The following is a 22,500-nucleotide window of genomic DNA, read 5'->3' on the forward strand; positions in this document are numbered from 1 at the left end:
TGTTTGGAGGTGGCTGTAGGATAAGAGAACATGTCTTAGTAATTAAGGAAAGATGTAGCAAATAACAGTGGTACAGTGGAACCATTCGTGCTTTGGGGTCCGAGGGGTCTCCAAGCGCACGGGTTCGAATCCTGTCCGCGGTCCAAGTGCAGGTTGGGCTTCCTCACTTGGGGCAACGGTTTCCTAGCGGGTGGGATATCATATAGAAGGTACCCCTAAAAGTATCCCCTTTAGTCCACAAATTCCCGTGAAAACATGGTATGAATAAGAAAAGAAAAAAATGGTGGTTCCTGCTACCTTCCTGACACTCGTATGCTCCTGTGACAAGTTTAAGAGAGTTATCAGACTTTTCACCTGCAAAGTTCGCTGGCCAAGACCTACAAAAGCTAGAAAGAGAAAAAAAAATAGGAAGAAAAAAATGTTTAATTGCTACTCTCATAAAAGTTGAAACGAAAAAATAAGAAATCGTGTTGGCCATTTTAGTTTTTATAAGTGTTTTGACATCATCCTTTAGTCTTACATTGGGAGAGAAGCAAAATATGTAGATTCAGATGAAGAATTCCGGGGTTATTGAAAGGAATAATGAGGCGAAATCGTGTTGACCATTTTAGTTTTTACAAGTGTTTTGATATCATTCTGTAGTCTTAAAATTGAGAGAGAAGCAAAATATGTAGAATCAGATGAACAATTCCGGGGTTATTGAAAGGAATGATAGAGCCAAATGGGGATGAAATGAAAAAAATAAGAAATCGTGTTGGGCATTTTAGTTTTTATAAGTGTTTTGACATAATCCTTTTGTCTTACATTGGGAGAGAAGCAAAATATGTAGAATCAGATGAACAATTCCGGCGTTAGTGAGAGGAATAATGGAGCGAGGACATTGGCAAACATCTGGACGGTAGGCAGACAGAAAAATATCGAGAGAGCACGTAGGAGGTGTTGTGAAAAGAGGCATACAGTGCATAATAAACACCAGGCGAGGGTTAGGCCTAAGGATAGCAATAAAGTGCGTGGCCAGAGGATCAGTCACTATTATTATATGCTTCAGAGAGAGAGAGAGAGAGAGAGAGAGAGAGAGAGAGAGAGAGAGAGAGAGAGAGAGAGAGTTCACCTTTTGAAACACTCTATGAAAGCAAGTTAAAAAAGAAAGTGTGTGCAACGAAAGCTAGGCAAACCAGAAAGTCAGGCAATGTATAACGGGTAGCAAGGAAGACATGCAAGCAATGAAGATGAAGTTTATGTAGAGAGAGAGAGAGAGAGAGAGAGAGAGAGAGAGAGAGAGAGAGAGAGAGAGAGAGAGAGAGAGTAGGACCTGCGAACTTATGTAGCAAGTGAATTGAAAAAAAAAAAAAGGATAAACGAAGAGGAAAAAAAAAAGTAACGAGAGAACACAGAGAAAGATTAGCGAGCACTTGAAATGGAAACAGAAATGCCTATTGCGAGTAAGTGGAAAAGTGGAAGGGAAAAAGAATCAAAGCGAAATGCATTCACGATGGCGAGGCAACGGCTAAAAGAAAAGAAATAAAAAAAAACATTGGAACCAGAAAGAGAAAACAGGAGGTAGAATAAGGGGCGAGAGATTAGTGAACAGTTTAATAAAAGAAAACAGGAATGCCTCTTGTGGGGAAGCAGAAAGAGCAAGGGGTGGAAAAAAATGTTGGCGTGGATTGGTAGATTAACAGATAAAAGTGGAAGTAGGTAGGGTCGCTGGAGCTGAAGAAGTGACGGCACTGCGGAGGAGGTATTTTACTGGGATGTGAAGGGAGACGTGCAATAAATTCATGAATAAGAAGAGGGGAAAAAGATGGAGGACGAAGATTAGGAGGGAAAAAGCCACATTCGAACAAGGGAAACTGCGGAAGGTATGTAGTGTGAAATGAGGAAGGTAAGGCTGCTGCAGGTGTTAATGGCAGTCCAGGTGTTTATGGTTGCAGGGGAGGCAATGGTGAACACGGAATGTATCATAAGCTTGTTTGGTGTCACACAGAAGACAAGGGTTGGCAAGCGTTTGGGTATAGAAGGAACAGAGAAGCTGGTTTAAAGATAAGAAGAGAGACAGTAGTGAGTGAGTGAGATGAGAACACGGAGAGATATATATAAGGCCACAAGAAGAAGGTATTTTTTTTATGTAAGAGGGAAAGACTGTCCGAGAGCAACAACAAAGGCTCACTAAAAAAAGGCCCAATAAAAAAAAAAAAAAATCGCTCTCTCATCTATAAATTTATTCACTAATCTTTTGAAGCCCACTGAAAAAAAAAACACTACTAAAAATGGCCCACTAAAAAGACCCACTTATCTCTAAATTTATCTACTATTCTTTTTGAAGCTCTGTACTTTCTCAGCACTAACACTGATTAATAAGGCTGTCCAAGGTATCTTTCACTCTTTACTATTGGCTTGCCTGGTGTTATAGGAGGAAAAACGAATACATGACACATTCTAAGCTTGTCTGGGATTACAAGGGGAATCATAAGCTAACAGACTATACGATGAAGAGGAAAACGTAAATACATGATAATTCTATACAAGAGAGGATGAAGCCATAAGCGCATACGTAAGAAAGAGTACTGGATATTACTAACCAGTCTTGTTTTGCGGTAGAGGAGGAGGTGAAAGTAAACACATAAGCTTATTTAGGATTACACAGAGAGGAAGGAGTTAAGGAGCAGGAGCAAACCAATGATGCGTTATAAGCTTGCTCAGGATCAGAGGGGAAGCGGCAAGGAGTACGTGAAATATTATAAGCTTACTTGGGATTAAAGAGGAGAGCACTATCTATCGTGTGCTTCTTTGGGATTAAAATGGAGGCAGCTGGGGACGCGTGATATAGTAGAGTCTTTGCTCTTGCTAGGAGTGAGGGAACATGTCTACTTGTGGCGAAGACAAGGCAAGAAATGACTTAAGAGGAGTCATTGTATATAAAAGCAAAGGTGAGACTAGAAGGATGGCAGAGTTGAGCCTTTAAACGTTCCAGGTATAGCGTATAATGAAGTTGGTTACAAGAATGAAAGAATACAGTTGGTGATATTTGCAATGTTTTCGTATAAAGTAGTGTAATAAGCGTTATAAATTGATATGTAAAGGAGAATTTTGCTTGCTATTTTGTGAAACCCTTTAAAAGAATTAGATACAGCTGCAGGAAGTAAAGAAAGAGAAAACAGAAAAAAGAAAACAATTACAAGAACTTACAAAGAAAAAAGACACTATATGATTCTTTTATATATATGTGGTAGGGAAGAGGCATATAATCAAGTTAATGAAAAACTTAATGGGTGTGGGGAGGTAATGAAAATATATGGAGCGGGTGATTAAATGAAGCAAAATAATTCTTCATTGGTGTGAGAGCCACGGTGTACGGCAGGGTACGAGAGTGCTAATTTCAAGGTGGAAGCAAGAGGAGGAACCCGAAATCAGATAGAAATGAATGGAGTCTCTCTTTATTATTAATTGATGTGGATTAACCCCTTGAGTACTGGGACGCTTTTTTACCATGAGTTTTAGGTACAGTTAGATGATTTTATTGACTGTAGGAAGAGTATATGGAGGTCAGAAGATTAATGGCCAAAGTCTTCACTATTTTAACCCCCACATAAGTTTCTGTAGGTGTATAAAATCGCCATATAGTCACCAGAATAAATATGAAAACTCGTCATGGTACTGAAGGGGTTAAGATTTGCCTTGGACTGGGTAGAAATGGCAGGTGGAAAGAGGTAGGGATGTTTCTCACAAGGACCATCACGTGTGTAACTTTCCATATTTTCTTACGTTTTGCACATATTCTGTTCCTCTTTATTTATTTGATGTGGTTTAAGATTTGCCTTGGACTGGGTAGGGATGACAGATCGAAAGAGCCAGGCAAGTTTCTTACAGGGACCATCACGTGTGGAGGTCATGGTTTACTGTAACTTCCTTTATTGTCTTGTGTTCTGTACATATTCTGAAACGTTTTGGCGTCTCATCTTAATATTCAAGAAAATTTTGAAGTTTTTAACCGCGTATTCTTGACTCCAGTGATAGCTTAACGATACTTATCATTTAAGTATATGAGACATTGTATATAAGACATTTGTCCTTGCCTTTTAAATAACTCTATTAATCTGTTAGGGAACTGGCAATGAAGTGTGAGTTTTCTTTTTATTTTTGTTGCGCTAGGCCATTTTCCCCTATTCCATAAAAAAAAGGTCTCAGTAACCTTTGAAAAACATTGCTCGTGAATGACCAAAGTGTTTAACCTCTTCAATAGTGGGACACATTTTTACCTTGACATTTTTGTACAAGTACCATTGGAACCATTTTATTGACATTAGGAAGGGTCTATGGAGGTCAGAAGATGAATGAACACAGTTTTAACCATTTCAATCCCTCACATGAGTTTCTGAAGCTGTATAAAATCACCAAATAGCAACCAGAATGAATATGGAAACGCGTTATTGTACTGAAGGGTTTGATAATACGTACCATAAATTCATAAGGTAAATGAATAGAAAGGGGGTAAGGAAGCCACATCCACGTTATTGTTAGACGAAGGAAATTGGAAGGTGTTGGTATGCTGGTGCGTGACGAGGCTGTGTTGACTGATGGCATGCAGGTAGAGGCGCGTGCATATTGACGTGCCTGAATGGAAGTCTAATCGTATGTCAACAAGAATGGAGGAAGATGGAGGAGATTACAGCAATACCTTAAAAAGAAAGGAAAGAATATGTGAAGCCATCTCTCTCTCTCTCTCTCTCTCTCTCTCTCTCTCTCTCTCTCTCTCTCTCTCTCATGTACAAAATACGCACATAATAGAAACAAAAACGTAAATAACTCGTAAACTTCAGATTATATGTTGAAAGACAGGTTGATTAAGCATTCATATTAATTACGAAGGATTTCCCATTACATAAAGCACATTGTAACCTCAAGCTGCTGTTATTGTCTGTCTGGCTGGGTGTGGAGCGAGGGAGGGCAGCGAGTGGAAAGGATTCGACATAGATTAGTGTGGTTTATAATACGTAAGTCGTAAGAAAAGGATGCATTTGTGAAGAGGGAAGGAAAAAAAAACATACAAAAGGAAGATTATAGAATGAGAAACCTGTATGAGAGAGAGAGAGAGAGAGAGAGAGAGAGAGAGAGAGAGAGAGAGAGAGAGAGAGAGAGAGAGATGGAAATGAATCGTGTTTTCCAAAATAGTTTGTGAAATTCCCTGAAATGTTACGGAGGAGTTGTGTGAGGGCAGAATGTTCAAGAGAGAGAGAGAGAGAGAGAGAGAGAGAGAGAGAGAGAGAGAGAGAGAGAGAGAGAGAGAGAGCACACAACAGTCATCATGGAGGTTTTAATACACATCATCTGGGCGTGAAATAAGGAATCGAGCTGCCTACGTAAAGAAAAAGAAAATGCTGCATATTTGAGAGGAATTGCTGGGAAAGTTGCCAAAAGATACACGTGGGTAGGAATGTGGCAGATACGAGAAACAGTAGCTTGAAATATGACAGTGAGTAAAACATAAGGACGCAGGTTATGAATGAGTCAAAAACAACACACATTCCTTGGCAGTCGAACCAATAAAATGCTGGGTACACGACTATCCCAAATATTAACATTCCTCCTCCTCTTCCTCTTCCTCTTCCTCTTTCTCTTTTTCTTTTTCTTTGTCTTCTTCTTGTTCTTGTTCTTTTTTTTTTTTTTTCTTCTTCTTCTTCCCTTTTCTCTTATTCATTTTTCATACCATTCTAGCTCCTCTCCTCCTCCTCCTCCTCCTCCTCCTCCTCCTCCTCCTCTCTCCTCCTCCTCCTCCTCCTCCTCCCTCTCCTCCTCCTCCACTCTTCTTCTTCTTCTTCTTCTTCTTCTTCTTCTTCTTCTTCTTCTTCTTCTTCTTCTTCTTCTTCTTCTTCTTCTTCTTCTTCTTCTTCTTCTTCTTCCTTCTTCTCTCTCTCTCTCTCTCTCTCTCTCTCTCTCTCTCTCTCTCTCTCTCTCTCTCTCTCTCTCTCTCTCTCTCTCTCTCTCTCTCTCTCTCTCTCTCTCTCTCTCTCTCTCTCTCTCTCTCTCTCTCTCTCTCTCTCTCTCTCTCTCTCTCTCTCTCTCTCTCTCTCTCTCTCTCTCTCTCTCTCTCTCTCTCTCTCTAACAGTAAGCCAAACATTCTACAAAGGATGTCAAGGTCTGTTGCTGTTTGGTCCTCTTTTGTGTTCCTTTGTATTCCTTTTCCTCCTCTTTATCGATCCCCTCCATCCTCAGCCTCCGCCTCCACCGCCTGGCAACGTGGACTTTCCTCTGTGCAACTTTGAAGCAAAATAATAAATGAGCAGAAAGTGCTTGTGGCCCGCCAAGAAAGTTTCCTGGAGGGCGCACGTGCTCTTTGCTTACGGATTTGTGTGTTTATTTGATGGTGCTGGCTATGACTTATTCACCAGCTGACCAAAATACAGCATTTGCGTAGGGGGAGGGAATTGGTACGTAGAACTTTCCCGGCATTCATTCGCCAGCTGATCACAATACACCATTTGCGTAGAGGGAGGGAAGTAGCAGGCAGAACTTTTCCCGACATGTTTGTGACGACAGCGAGGCGAGGAAATATGAGGGAGACGAAGAGAAAGACGCTAGAAAAGAATGGTGATGGTTATGGTGGTGATGATGATGGTGGTGACGGAGGAAGGAACGAGACTGTACAAGGATATAAGGAAAGATTAAATAGACTTGGCTCTCTTTATAAGGCAGTTTGAGTAAGTGTGCTACGCTAACTATTACTGCAATGGAAGGGACAGAATAGTACAGAAAGTTCCCCCCTCCCCCCCACCTCCCCCCAAGCTATTCCTCCTACTGAAGATGGTCGAAAAAAAAAAAAAGAAATGGAAATGGAATCATGATAAGTAGAAAAAAAAAAAAAGGATGATAACAGCAACAGTAATTACCACCACCACCACCACCACCACCACCACCACCACCACCACCACCAACGACAACAACAACAACAACAACAACAGCAACAACATCTATAACTACTACTACTACCACTACCACCACAACCACTACTGTTACTACTACTACTACTACTACTACTACCACTACCACTCCCACTACCACTACCACTACAACTACTACTACTACTACTACACACACAAAAATCATAATAAAAACAACAACGATATTTCAGTAGGACAATAATGATCACACATACTTTTATACAAACATAAACATTCTTTTCTTCGCCCTTCAATTAATGCTGGTTGAGTTCAAAGGTGAATTTAATAAAGGCTATTTTTACCTCTATATTTTTATGGGATAGTTTGATAATTGCTGTTGTGTTCCTTCCTTTCTCTATGGCGTCAGTTGGACGTTACAGATTAGCGGTGTTTAAAGGTATTGTTGCTGTGACGACCTCTGATCTCTCTCTCCGCCAGGTAAACGGTAATTACAATAGGGAAAATAACGGAAAGCCAAGCCCGTCTCTCTCTATCTGATTGACTTATGTTTTCCATGTGGACTGAGAGAGGAAAAAATAAAATGCGTTAATGACATCGGTAATTGTGTCTCCTGGTTACGCTCTTCTGTGTCTATTTGTCTGTCAGCCTCTCTGTCTGTCTATCTATCTTTTAGCCTTTGTATTTTAGTTTAGTCTGTCATTATACCTGTTTATCTGCTTGTCTGTCTCCCTCTGTCTTTCTGTCTGTCCATATGTTTGTCTCTATGCTTGTTAATTGTGTGTTTATTCTGTTCTAATGATATCTGTGTGTGTGTGTGTGTGTGTGTGTGTGTGTGTGTGTGTGTGTGTGTGTGTGTGTGTGTGTGTGTGTGTGTGTGTGTGTGTGTGTCTATGCTTGTTCCTTGTGTGTTTATGTTTTAATGTATATCTGTGTTTGTTAGTTCCTTATGTGTGTGTGTGTGTGTGTGTGTGTGTGTGTGTGTGTGTGTGTGTGTGTGTGTGAAGATAATGAGAGAAACAATTATGAGACAGTTACTTTTTCTCTCCGTATCGCTTTTTCCTTCGTATTCCTCTCCTTTTTATTAATCTATTTGTTATGGAGTAATTGCCAGGCTCTTACTCCATTCCTGTTTGTTATTTTTTTCTCAAGAAGGGAACGTGGTAAAAGAAAATGTAGTAAAAGCAGGATGGAAGGAAGGGAGCGAGTGAGTGAGTGAAGGGTGTGAGTAGGAGGTAAGGAGGGTGTGAGAGGCGCTGGAAGGGAAGGAAAAAAAGGAAAAAGTAAGGCGAATAATAGAGAGAGAGAGAGAGAGAGAGAGAGAGAGAGAGAGAGAGAGAGAGAGAGAGAGAGAGAGAGAGAGAGAGAGTTGAGGGAAATAAATAAGCATTAAGAGAAAAAGAAAATTAATGAAGGGGCAGATCTCTCTCTCTCTCTCTCTCTCTCTCTCTCTGTCTGTCTCTACGTACATGTGTGTGTGTGTGTGTGTGTGTGTGTGTGTGTGTGTGTGTTCATTAGTATGCCTATTATACCGTGAGCGTGAAAACAGCTTCCTCACTGCACTGGCGTCAGAAGTGAGTGCCATGAGGTTGGTCATAAAAAGGTGGTTTGTTGGCAGAGCTCATTGTGTGGTGGAAGGAAGTAGTTAGCAGGGCAGAGTTGCATGTGTTGTGGCGTTTGGTGTTATGAAGGTGGTGGCCATTCATGTATAAGTTTGTCTTGGTTGTCACGTTGCCCAGAGACTCACTGACTGACGCCATTATCCTCAGCATAACGTGTGTGTGTGTGTGTGTGTGTGTGTGTGTGTGTGTGTGTGTGTGGTTCTATGGTGCTCCATGAATGCCTTACTTGATTCGGTAACAGTTGTGTTGTTATTGTCTCCGGTTCAGAGTTGTTGCAGTATGCATCATCGGGGGGCGAGTCTTTGCTTCAATTAGTGGTATTGTGATTGCTGCAGTTATAGTTTGATTCATATTGTGGCAGTCCCATAACAAGAGAACGAGCATTACTTCTGTCTTTATACTCGATCCGATGGTTTGCTACTGTTTGTTATGTACGTGTGTGTGTGTGTGTGTGTGTGTGTGTGTGTGTGTATGTATATGTATATATATATATATATATATATATATATATATATATATATATATATATATATATATTTTTTATATACACACACACACACACACACACACACACACACACACACACACACACACACACACACACACACACACACACACACACACACACACACACACACTTGCACAATATAATACACCTGCACAGACACACGTCTTTGCCACATTTTCACCATAACTACACGGAACAGTCAAGGTAAGGGCGGCTGATTGCCCAATTAACTTCAGCCACAGGAAACTTTCGCCGTCATTTTCTTAATTTTATTTTGCCAGACCGGACACTGGCGGGCCGGGCGCGCTGCACGCAGCAGGAGTGAGGCTCCTTGGTGCCTGGCTGCTCACTGCCGCCGCGGCCTCGGGGAGCAGAGAGTGGGTGGTGGGTGGTGGTGGTTCGGGGGAAGGCTCCGTTGTATGGTTGACAGTAATGCAAGGTGTTGCCTTTTTCTCATTTTGCTTTCAGTGATGTAGTTTTAAGTGTCTCCTTGGCTTGAGGTGACCTTCAGCAACACACACGTCGTCCCTTCCTCATGTCATCTAAAACCCTGGATCTAAATATTCTCACTACCATCTCGTCTATATCTACAATGCACACGAATAAGAAGCGTTTCCATCCCTTTCTCCCTATATAGTGTTGATACGCCTTACGGTCTGACCTGCAGTGTTCAGCATTAGTACTTTTCCCTTGCTGCATGGAACAATACCCGTGACCCTCTTGTTGTCTGGAGGGGAGATTGGCGTCAATACGTGCACCAGTAATGAAGTTAGGGCGAAGATGAAAGAGGCGGAGGCAGAAGTATGGACGCTCGGTGTAGGCGGTGATGGCTTGTGTGGCAGGTACGCAGCGTGGGGTGGCTGCCTCATCACAGGTGTAGCCGCGGAGGATCACCTGTGGCTGTTTACACCTGCTCGTAAATGTAAATTCACCACATATTCTCTCTCTCTCTCTCTCTCTCTCTCTCTCTCTCTCTCTCTCTCTCTCTCTCTCTCTCTTCGAAAAGAGTAGAGACGCCTCTGTTTTTGTTTAAAGTGGGTCGCAACACAAGAAAATAAAATTGTGTTTGAATTAAGGCGATGTTTTGTTTAGCTGTTGGTGTTGTCGAGACTCCCACTCATCCCTTCCTCCATCCCCAGGGTAGCCAGTCAGCTGTAGCCTTTGTCACACGTCGCTGGGAGGGTTATAAATGATGTGTGTGTGACCCATTAACAGTGGTCTCCATTGTACGGGTTTGTGTCAAGAGAGGCACAGTGGGTAGCGGCGGGTTCACGCTGGTATGCCACTAAAACACGTTACTCACCGGTGTACACAGGTGGAAATTGACTAACCGAAAAGTAATAGAAAAAAATTCAGGGAAATATGAATTTTTTTTTCCCAGAGAAACGTGTTCCATTGGGCATTGCTATTGCTGGAAGTGACAAAAGCGTGGTCGACAAGAACGGATGGGAAATACTTTTCTTTTAAATACTTCCATGACAAGGTAGTTTGGGGCGTTTGAAATAATAAGATGACCTCGTTGGTTTACTTGTTCTACTTGTGTTTGTTTTGCAAGGTGATTCACAAACGAGCTGCCTTCTATCTTGAAGTGGTTTGAATGTTAAGGAAAGAAAAAAACTAAAGGGACAGGAGAGTGTGAGATCTGACCTGCAGGTGGTACTTGTAGTTGTTGGTGACGAAGGTCCTCAGCAGGCGGTCGCGGTGGTCAGCCTCAAACCCGTGCTGGATTTCCGCGTCGCTGAACACCTCAAGCACGTCTGTGGCTGTCACCCCCATCAAGAGGTCCACGGGCGTGCGACCCTCCTGGCCTGAAGAGACAGGACAGGATACACTGCCTGTGAATACGTAATAATGCGAAGGAATACAAAGCAAACAAAAGCAAGTCTTGGCCATTATGAGGCTGTTTGTGCGGAACTACGCTATATAACATGAAGTAAGATATGTCCAGCAGTAAATTAAAGGTAAAGAATAACAAAGGATACCATTGTACATTGTGTTAACACCCGAGGTGTCACCAGCAAGGAAAGCCTCAAAGCAACGCAGTATAGACCGTATTATGAGAATTTGCTACTCTACGCCATGATTACTTTCAAAAGATTTTAGTTGAAGTTGCACGTTTTTCTCAGGGTGTTCTTATGGAGAAACGCCCTCGAGAATCCGCTTGATCATCTCTGTGGCCTTTGAAATCAGTCGTATTGAGAGAGCAAAGCGTTTCTGAATACGAGTCTATTAGGAAGTGGTTGAGGTGTTGTGCGGCGCCTCCCAGCACTCACTCACCCATCTTGGCGTGCTGCTGTTTCCAGTCGTGTCTGATGGTCACCCCGTCGATGCTCGGCCCGATGGATGAGAGAAACTGTGGCGTCTCCAGCTCCACCTGAGAAGGAAGACACGCAAATCAATTACTCATTGAAAATATTAGAAGAGTATGAGTTTAAAATGAAGATTGTGATGATGGTAGTGGAGTTGATGGTGATGACTTGTAATTACCACCATCATGACTACCACCATCAGTCTCCTGCTCGTGTTAAAATTGAGGAATAAACCCAGATGCTCATTAAATGGGATCAGATTGTGAACAACACTTCATATGTTGTATTTTTGTTGATAAATATTATCTAACGTAACCGACATATTAAAGGAAATAACTGAAATGAGATGTAACAAAAAGCTTTCAGTCACAATCTGTTAGAATTACAGTAGTAATTTCAAACATAGTACACACAGCCACCAGCACCAGCAGGCATTTCAGTACAGAGGCATCCAACTTGGAGGTGCGCCCCCACAGTGTATATTTTTGTTGTCAAGGGGAGAGGTAAATACCGAAGGGCGGGCAGCTGGGGATCGCTGAGCACATAAGTGGACTGCGAATCCAACTATTGCCTAACCACTGATGAAATACGAAACATTTTTTTTGTATATATATATATATATATATATATATATATATATATATATATATATATATATATATATATATATATATATATATATATATATATACACACACACACACACACACACACACACACACACACACACACACACACACAACGGCCCGGTAGCTCAGTGGTTAGAGCGCTGGCTTCACAAGCCAGATGACCGGGGTCCTTTCACGTGTAGCCCCTGTTCACCTAGCAGTGAGTAGGTACGGGATGTAAATCGAGGAGTTGTGACCTTGTTGTCCCGGTGTGTGGTGTGTGCCTGGTCTCAGGCCTATCCGAAGATCGGAAACAATGAGCTCTGAGCTCGTTCCGTAGGGTAACGTCTGGCTGTCTCGTCAGAGACTGCAGCAGATCAAACAGTGAATTACACACACACACACACACACACACACACACACGTAATTGTTTGAGTTAAACGTTCTATATTCACGTTGAAGAAGCTAAATCCTAGAAAAATTGGACAACAAGCCATATTGGTTTCTGTTACTGTTTGGAAAACCATGGACGAAGAAAAAAAAAATCACAAACTCGCCACCAAAACTCCAATGAAATTACACGGGAATGCCAACGTGACAGTTGGGAGCGAGGCCGAGTATGAGGCCGTAACTGGAATATATACACCAGCTTTTGAAGATATTGTACATTATATTGTGACTCATGCATTTAATATGCAATTCATATTATTTAATATGCAGTAATAAGCCTGACAACATTAATTTATGAACCGCGAAACTGGTATGTATATTTGTGTCGACAAATTTTTCCCTCAGATATGGTACTCATGTTTTACCATTATTGCTTGCCTGCATACACTTTATGGACTTTGATCACCTTTGAAAGTGTGCATATGTGTCACGTATCTAAATTTGTTTTGGTATATACAAGGGGTGGCTGCACAGAGCCTGAGGCATCCAGAGCACGAGTGACCGGGCCCGTGCGGCTGTGCATGTAGCTCGTACTGTTGACCAGTCAGCAGAACCACGCGCACCAAGTGGGTGAAGCAGCCCAGGTACTGTGTCCACGCACAACCCTCTAGTGTTATTCACCTTTGCTTCGCTCGGAAGCGTATGTAGCAATCATACAAAGGAAAACTCCTAGATTTTGGCCACCGAGCGGAATGAAACATGGAGATAGGTCACGTTTTCATGGGCAACTTCACACGGAATGGTGAAGTATTACTGTTGCCGTGGGATGTAGATGATACCTATCACTCTTTTGTTCTACATGGATTTCTTTGATGAGAGATATGGATATATATATATATATATATATATATATATATATATATATATATATATATATATATATATATATATATATATATATATATATATATATATAAGAGGGTTAACTATAGACACCTTGCTGAATATGCTGGAGTCATTAGCACCCATATTGATAGGTGTGTGTGTGTGTGTGTGTGTGTGTGTGTGTGTGTGTGTGTGTGTGTGTGTGTGTGTGTGTGTTTCATTGAAGGGCCACATACCTGAAGGATCTGCTCGAAGGGCTTATCGCGGAGGCAGTGGAGGAGGGCCTCGTAGTGACGGTACAAGTCATCGGGCACGCTGCACCCAAGCTGACGGGCAGCCTGCACGGCGTAATAAACTGGCTCCTGCACGGACGCCCAGGGACTCAGGGCCGAGCCGGACATCAGGATGGCACGCTTGAAGAGTCCCGCCCCTGCGAACACACCCGTCACAAATACAGTGAGACCAACTTAAAATCCGCCCATGTGATTCATATGAAGCAAAGCAAGAGACGAGTAAGTGAGAGGCAACCTACGTACATGCCATCTACACACACACACACACACACACACACACACACACACACACACACATGAAAAGCAAATAAGGTTCCAAATTCACGTTCATCCCTCACCATTAGCGACGTGAGCATGTCGCAGGAGTGGCCACCGGTGCATACCCAACCCAAGCCTCTCCCTTTCTTTTCTCTCACGTTTCCCTACCCCTCCTCCTCCTCCTCCTCCTCCTCCTCCTCCTCCTCCTCCTCCTCTCTCTTTATCTCGTTTTCCTCGTTTTCTTTCTCCTCCTATCTACTTCTCTCTCTTTTCCTCCTTTTCGTACCACAGTCCTGCCTCCTCTCTCTCTCTCTCTCTCTCTCTCTCTCTCTCTCTCTCTCTCTCTCTCTCTCTCTCTCTCTCTCTCTCTCTCTCTCTCTCTCTCTCTCTCTCTCTCTCTCTCTCTCTCTCTCTCTCTCTCTCTCTCTCTCTCTCTCTCTGCTTCATCTTTCTATTTTCCTTTCCAGATTCACTTCCATGGTTTCTTCCTTTTCCACTGCCTCCCTTTCCCTTCCTTTCCCTTCCTTCTCCTGCCTCGCCTCAGTCTCTCTCCCTTGTAATGGTAATTTGTGGTCTACCCATTTCTTTTTTTCATGGTCTTTATTGTTGTTGTTATTTCCTGAAAAGAAAACAACCTTGATTTAAGTGAAGTGGAATTCTTTTGTCTTGTGTTTCCTCTCATGGCATAAATTGTTGTTATCTTTTTCTACATATTTCTTTCTATATTTGATAATCTCATGCTCGCTTATTTTTTTTAATGCAAGGAAGAAAATGGCTAAGGGCAATGAAAGATAAAAAAAAAAAAAAAATGCCCACTTGAAATGCCAGTTCCCTTAAAGATTAAAAGAGAATTAGCCAAAATTCAGCTATTCGCTTTCTTTTCTCTTTTAGTTACCCTTTCCTTTCGTCTCCTGCCACCACCATACCTTCCTTTGCCTTGTGTTCCCGCCACTTGTGTGTTTCTCCCCCCTTTCCCAGTCAAGACCGGCCAGTCCGCTCCGCCTTCCTGCCTCCCGCTAGGTAGAGGAGAAAAATAAAAGTCGGGAATGACACAAGTCTGGAGGTTTACGGCGGGAGTAGCGACTCTCTGGGACACTGGCTGTGCGGGAGAAGCCTGACTCACCTGCCGCGGCGGGGGAGATCACCAGGAAGTTAAGACACGCCGCTCCAGTGCCGTGCCCCATCACCGTCACGTGGCCCGGGTCGCCGCCAAACCGCACGATGTTTTCCTGGACCCAGTGAAGAGCGGCCAGCTGGTCCATGAGTCCGTAGTTGGCCACTGTGGCGCGCCCGACAGGATCCACGTTTGGGTTGAAGAATCCTGGGAAAGAAAGATGAAAGGTGATTTGGGTTGCGCTGGTGGTAGTGATGGTTGTTGTGTTTGCTGTACAGTCACAGTGAAGGCCTCATAGCAGCCCAATACCCTTCCAGCACTCAGCACTCACTTGTTCTTTACACAGGATGAAAACTTTCGGCTGGGAGGAAGGGAGGCGTGGGGAGGAATCAAAGAGGAGAGGGTAGAGGGACAAGGGGACGTCGAGAGAGAGAGAGAGAGAGAGAGAGAGAGAGAGAGAGAGAGAGAGAGAGAGAGAGAGAATGTATAGGAAGTAGAAAAAAACGAGAAGTAATAAAAGAAAAGAAAAATAGAATTACGGTGATGACTGATGTTCTGTATTACACACACACACACACACACACACACACACACACACACACACACACACACACACACACACACACACACACACACACACACACACACACACACACACACACACACACACACACTCTGTCGCTAAGCTGTCAGATTTCTAAGGGTTGGTTTGCTTGGTAGTGACTTAAATATAATATCATTAAAACGTGTGAAAAAAATAATTGAAATCACACAGACACTAGACATCCACGGCCTCCCCTTGTCTCCCTACCCTCTTCTCTTTAAAGCCTCCCCTCGCCGCCCTTCCTCCCTGTCGGAAGCTTTCATCCTGCTGCTAAGTAAATCCCCTGTGAAGAACTAGTGAGAGCTTTAAAGGTGTAATGGTGTGTTGTGTTGGTTGGTGCAGCACGTGTGGCAGGCACCGCGCAACACAAGGGGAGAGTTCCCACAGGCGGCGGCAGACCAAGGCATGCTAACAACGCTACTATTCTCTACTAGCATTTTCACTTCATTACTGATACTGCCAGCCATCGCCAGATTTTCCTTGAGTAATAGTGAAGTTATCGCCGACAGATTGTGACACGAATTGTTGAAAAGCTGAGTTTTGTGTTCCAATCCTGTGTGACATCTGTTTCACGAGGGACATTGATACGTCTAGAGAGAACATATCAAGGGAAAGGAGAGGGAAGCGAGTGGCCAATATATCTTGGGGCCGGATTCATCAAGGCATTTACGACCCTTTTCTTGATAAATCTCGTCGTAACCCTCCTCGCTGAGAACGTGTTAGTAATGTCGCGTTCACCAAGCACCAAAAGCCTTCCGGCATCCTAAACTCTACTGTTGTTTTGATTATATCTGAATAAGAGTAACAAGGCTTGGAGTAATGGGTAAAAAAGAACATTCTCTTTTTAATTGCAGCGGATCAACATGTCTTAACCCATTCAGTACTATGACGCATTCTTACCCTGAGTTTTTGATGTGATTATTCTATTTTATTTACATTAGGAAGGGTTTATGGAGGTCAGACGATTAATGGTCCAGGGTGTTCACTATTTTCATCCTCACATGAGTTTCTGAAGCCGTATAAAATCACCAAATAGTATCCAAAATTAATATGAAAACACGTCATGGTACTGAAGGGGTTTAGACCTGATTTTCCCCAAGATTTCGTCCTTATCTTCCTCTTATTGGGATTTGAAATACTTCGAAAAGTTTAGGAAGTTTTCGAAAGCAGCCAGTTTTACAAGAAATGCATTTTAGCCACCAGCTGGCTATAAACAAACATTTTCTTGGCTATTCTGAAAACTGTGACGTATTTGAAGGAGTTCGTAGGTAAATCTCAGTGTGGTGATGCTGGTATTGATCGTGGTGGTGGTAGTGGTGATGGTGGTGATGGTGGTGGTAGTGCAAAACACAATTTAAGACCGAACAATGATAATAAATGAAAATGCAGGTGAAAACGATTCCAGGTATTATGAATAGCAATTACTTATGTTGTTGTTGTTTTTGTTATTGTTGTTACCACCTTCCTCAGTTGTCTGCACTCGTTTTCTCTTTCCCTCACGCACCACGCCCAGCCCAACACATTCAGCCTCGCAGAATCGCACTTTCAGGAACACACATTTCATCAGGGAACCATATACCCTTGAAAATTCTTGGCCAAAATCAACCTTCAGACTTCTGCAGAATTTTCGTGGCAGACTCCCTCTTACCTCCCCAATTTACACCGCCCGTGAATTTTACGACTGCGGCAGGTTTGGAGACTCGCCCAGGTAGTTCTTTTATTGCCTCAACAACAAGAAGAGGAAAAAAGGGAGAAGCCGCTGCGTCCTGGCAAACACTATGGACTTGGCCGTCTCGTGGTGCCGTGGGGAAAGTGGAAGTCAAGACCAAGGGAATGTTACCAGCAAATGGACTGACCGCAAACAATTAAGCCAATAGAGGGAGCCATAACGTTATTTGCATACACAGTACACAGTATCCAAACGAGGCGAGATGAAGGGAAAGAATACACACGACGCTGTATATACCAATACTACAAGGAACTGAATGTACCTTGTATTTTCAGTGCAAAAAAAGGAGGAAAAGAAAAAAAAAGAAAAAAGATGAACCGGTAGCGAATGTAAACATGCCGAGTTGCAATATATCGAAGAGTCGTTCCGAGTTCGTGTCGCTGCCGTGTATTGAACGTTCAATATTGCAGGAGGAACTGTGGTGCTGAATGTGTCCTGGTGCTGCGACTATGAAGAATAACATCAAGGGAGGTGATGGAGTGGGTGAGATGGAGACAGGATTGGGGGGTCGGGGGAGGAAGCGCCGAGCCCCTTAAATCGACTCCCGGAAATTCGAGGAAAAGTTGTGAAGACGTGACAGATGTTGCTGTTTGAGGCGAAATACAAAAGAAAACATTCAACAGTTATGTAGCGTAATTTTCGAGAAGAGATCAGTGCTCACATTTTGTACTGATATGATGATATTAACGACGGTGACTTCAAGATACACACCCTTGTTTGACACGGTGAAGGGCGGCAATCCCCGTGTGACACATCGTGAAGTATAACGGAAGTGAAGGGTGCGATACTCGGTGGTGTGAGACTTGCCAGTGGTAATCTTTGTCGAGCAGAGTCGCACACAAGAGGTGTGACTGGGGTCGTAACACGAGAGCTGTTTTACATGTGTTTTTCGAGGCAAGAAAAGTCAGGGCGAGGACAAAGACGTGGAAGGGAAGGGAAGCACAGTGAATGTTTTGTTTATATCACGAAACAAAGAAAACATGTAACTCTTTTCACCTCTCTATCATTGTAAACACACACACACACACACACACACACACACACACACACACACACACACACACACACACACACCGCGTAGTGTAGTGGTTAGTACGCTCGACTCACAATCGAGAGGGCCGGGTTCGAGTCCCGATAAGGGGCGAGGCAAATGGGCAAGCCTCTTAATATGTGGCCCCTGTTCACCTAGCAGTAAATAGGTACGGGATGTAACTCGAGGGGTTGTGGCCTCACTTTCCCGGTGTGTGGAGTGTGTTGTGGTCTCAGTCCTACCCGAAGATCGGTCTATGAGCTCTGAGCTCGTTCCGTAATGGGGAAGACTGGCTGGGTGATCAGTAGGCGACCGAGGTGAATTACACACACACACACACACACACACACACACACACACACACACACACACACACACACACACACACACACACACACACACACACAAGCATCCTTATAAACCCTGAAAATCAATAGTTACTTTTATTACGTTTTTATTTATTTTATTTATATTTATTTTCTAAGTGTTGGTGAAAGGGAGGCAGACTCGGAAGTGAGGTTAACAGCTCCCTCCATTGCCCCGCCACCTCCCCGTGCCGCGGTGGTAAAGGAACACCCCGCTGTGGGACCCGCGCCTTTACGGAGATGGTATGAGCGCTAGCAAAACAAGAGAAGGCTTGAAATGCAAAGTGGAATAAGACTGGGCTGGAACGCCCTGTTTGGGAATAGCTCACCCACAAATATTCATGTTTATCTCAATACTTGTTTTTATGTTCATCCATTTGTATTGGTGTTCAGTGTTCACCTGGTGGGGAAACAGGAAACCCGATTATATTTTTCTTTTACACAAGTAGGGTATAATTTTTCATTCAAGTTTCATCATTGTTTAAGTAGATCTATTTTTTCACTAACTTGAGGTAATGCGGCTTTGCATCGATGGTTAAGTATTAAGTACATCCTTCATGTCAGCGTGGATAAACTGAATCATATTTGAAGCATCTGTTGACTTTACGTGTGCTTTTGTGCGCCTGTTAAACTTGTATACGTATCGAGTGCATGTCTCGTACCTGCCACCTTCATACCTACATGAATTTGAACGGAAAAGTCGTATCACAAAACTCTTGCCACTTCAAAAACTCCGCCACTTGACATCCTTGCCGGAGTGTGAGAGTTCGAGTAGGATCTCACTTTACATCAGAAGTTGTCAACTAGTGGGAAGAACTCTTATCTGCCATTATGCAGCGAGTTTTAATGGCGCAAGACCAGCAGCGAGAGACCCTTGTATGGCGCCGCTCATTACTGTGTCGCTGCAAACTTCCTGAGATAGTCTTTCTGGCAGGTGGATTCCCGTCAGACGAACTGGACCAGGAAGCTCGAGAGTAATGTCACATAATCACACACACACACACACACACACACACACACACACACACAAGGTTCGAGCCAATGGTGATAAGAATCTTCAACTTATCAAATCAAGCCACCACAGCATCAACCGTGTCTTTCCGAGGCCCTCTTCAGAAAGGTGGCAGTCGATGAGGGAGGAGCTTCGTAGTGTGTAATATTACGTTAAACTCTGCTAAATCCGTCATTAACAGTATTAACCAGGATTCCTTTCATGCTGATCAATGGAATGGGGTGAATAAGACTTTTTGAGGTTCATTTGGGAGTCAGTAAGCTGCCCTCGTAAAGATAATGAGGCAATTACAAAGGTACGCCCACCAAACATCAGTGCATTAATGGTTCGCTATTATATGGTGATTCCCTTAATGGGTGCGTGCGTGCCTTATCAGTCCCGCTCACTGCCTGAATAGATTATGATGTTATAATTGACTCCATGAAATTGCTAAAAAAAAGACTCGCACATATTGTCTATTTTTTGTATAAGAGGAAAAGGTTTGTGTTTTGTTCTTCATTCATAGCATGCGTTCTCTATTTATGTCGTGTGTGTGTGTGTGTGTGTGTGTGTGTGTGTGTGTGTGTGTGTGTGTGTGTGTGTGTGTGTGTGTGTGTGTGTGTGTGTTTCTTTACTATAGCTTTTTTGAGAGATTATTTTAACAGTCCCATTTTTAGGATGGATACGTGGCTTTGCTTTCTTAGTATAGCTAGTAACTACAAAATCTATTCATTTCATCCTTTTCTTTTTGTAGATGCTTAAAGATAGTTCATGCATTGCTTCTTGTCCTTTTAACCTCTTTAATACTGTGACACGTTTTTACCTTGAGATTTGTGTACGAATAGACCATTTTATTGACATTAGGAAAGATCTATAGAGGTCAGAAGATTAAAGGCCAGTCTTCACTATTTTAATCTCCCACATAAGTTTTTGAAGCTGTATAAACTAATCAAATAGAAACCAGAATAAATATGGAAATGCGTCGTTGTACTCGTACTAAAGGGGTTAATTCTATCGCATCGCAGTGAAATTGGTAAGGCGGGAGAGGAGTGATTATGGATTAGTATTAGGGTTATCTCGCTACACTCTTGCAACAGGTATGCCTTAGGTATGCGTGTGACACCTGAGCAAAGTTGCGGCGATGCACAGAGTGGCGGCATCTGAGAGGAAATTGTTTCGTAGAAGTTTGCGTGACTTGGTGCCTGAGAGTTACGTGGAATCTTCCTGAGGCGGTGGTGGGTGTTACGGTCCCAAGGGAGACGAGATGTGAAGCAGCAGTAACTCACCGGTGGACAGTTGTTGCTGGGTAATGCAATCTGCTTCTCCCCAACAGAGTCAGGGTGAGTGCTTCAGCAAAGTATTATGGTACAGTAATGGTTTGTTTCGCTTGCATTATAAAGTTTTGTGTCTTACCGTGTTGAGTTTATATACTACTGCTACTGCTCCTGCTTCTGCTACTGCTACTGCTACTGCTACTGCCACTGCTGCTGCCACTGCTGCTGCTACTGCTATGCTACTGCTACTGCTACTGCTACTTCTACTTCTACTTCTACTTCTTCTATTACTTCTATTACTTCTACTTCTACTTCTACTTCTACTACTACTACTACTACTACTACTACTACTACTACTACTACTACTACTACTACTACTACTACTACTACTACTACTACTACTACTACTACTTTACACTCGAATGACTAGTGCAGACAAAGTGTGTTAGCAGCGGGACGGTCCTTCCTTTCTGCTGCAGCGTTGTGATAAATGACAGGTACTGACTTTCATTGGTTCTTTTTCTAATTTGATTCTTAGTAATATATGTGAGTTAATTCATCGAGACGTGGAAAGAAGGAGTGAGTAATGTTCTAAAGTCATGTACCGGAAGAACATAATAACTTGAGTGCATCTATCTCGAGAATAAGGTAGGAAACACATCACACACACACACACACACACACACACACACACACACACACACACACACACACACACACACACACACACACACACACACACACACAATGAGATGATTATTTTCACCTCCCGTTTATTATTTTATTATTATTATTATTATTATTATTATTATTATTATTATTATTATTATTACATGCACAGTGCAAAATGGTGTTATATTAATGAAAAATCCTTGAATAATTGATTTTGTTGATTTTGTTACTCATATAAAAAGAAAAGTAATATGTATCCAGTAATCGTATGGTGGCAACTATGACACCATGAGTTAGTCGCTGTTCGGTGCTGCTGATGAGACACAGCCTGTCACCATCAGAATAACTATAAAGAAGTAATTTTAAACTTTCTGGCTTTATTCATAGATAATTCCGTTGAAAAAAAAACAATTCACAAACAAGAAAAATATAGAGAAACGTGAAAGGAAAAATCGTTCGACTCAGGGAACCATTTTGAAGTGGATAAAGACGAACGCTTGTAAAGGAATTCGTGTAGGAATATATTTGATGTTTCAATTTCCTACGTCATATTTGTTTTCATTTATTTTTCATTACGTGTAAAGGAAGACTGAAATTAGATAAAGAAAAATAGTGTATTTGCCTCTCCCCAAAAAGCTGAATAGAAAATGCCGTGGTCTGCTCACCATGAGACTGAGTTCATTCCAGTGTGTAAACCGTGAGAGTGGTTATGAGTGCATATACATAGGAGGCGTGTGTGAGCCACCTGGCTTGCCACCTCTGACCCCGAAAACCTACACACACACACACACACACACACACACACACACACACACACACACACACACACACACACACACACATGTATTCATAGCTATGTCAGTCCATGACGGAGTGTATAGTGAAAAGGACATGGAAGGCAGCGATTGTATTCCAAAGAAACAACGTTGATGTGCAAAACGTTTTCTTTTG

The 22,500-nt window shown here is 42.6% G+C and overlaps 1 protein-coding gene across 1 annotated transcript in view; it reads right to left on the reverse strand.

The window, feature by feature from the left end:
• Positions 1 to 22,500, reverse strand: part of LOC123503706 (neuroligin-4, X-linked-like) — a 267,077-nt gene that overhangs the window by 12,402 nt on the left and 232,175 nt on the right. Inside the window, 4 exon segments of the mRNA XM_045253687.1 lie at positions 10,675 to 10,835; positions 11,305 to 11,401; positions 13,456 to 13,649; positions 14,894 to 15,091. Coding sequence (XP_045109622.1) covers positions 10,675 to 10,835; positions 11,305 to 11,401; positions 13,456 to 13,649; positions 14,894 to 15,091 — 650 coding nt within the window.

This window comes from Portunus trituberculatus, chromosome 14, assembly GCF_017591435.1.
Source record: "Portunus trituberculatus isolate SZX2019 chromosome 14, ASM1759143v1, whole genome shotgun sequence".
NCBI lineage: Eukaryota > Metazoa > Arthropoda > Malacostraca > Decapoda > Portunidae > Portunus > Portunus trituberculatus.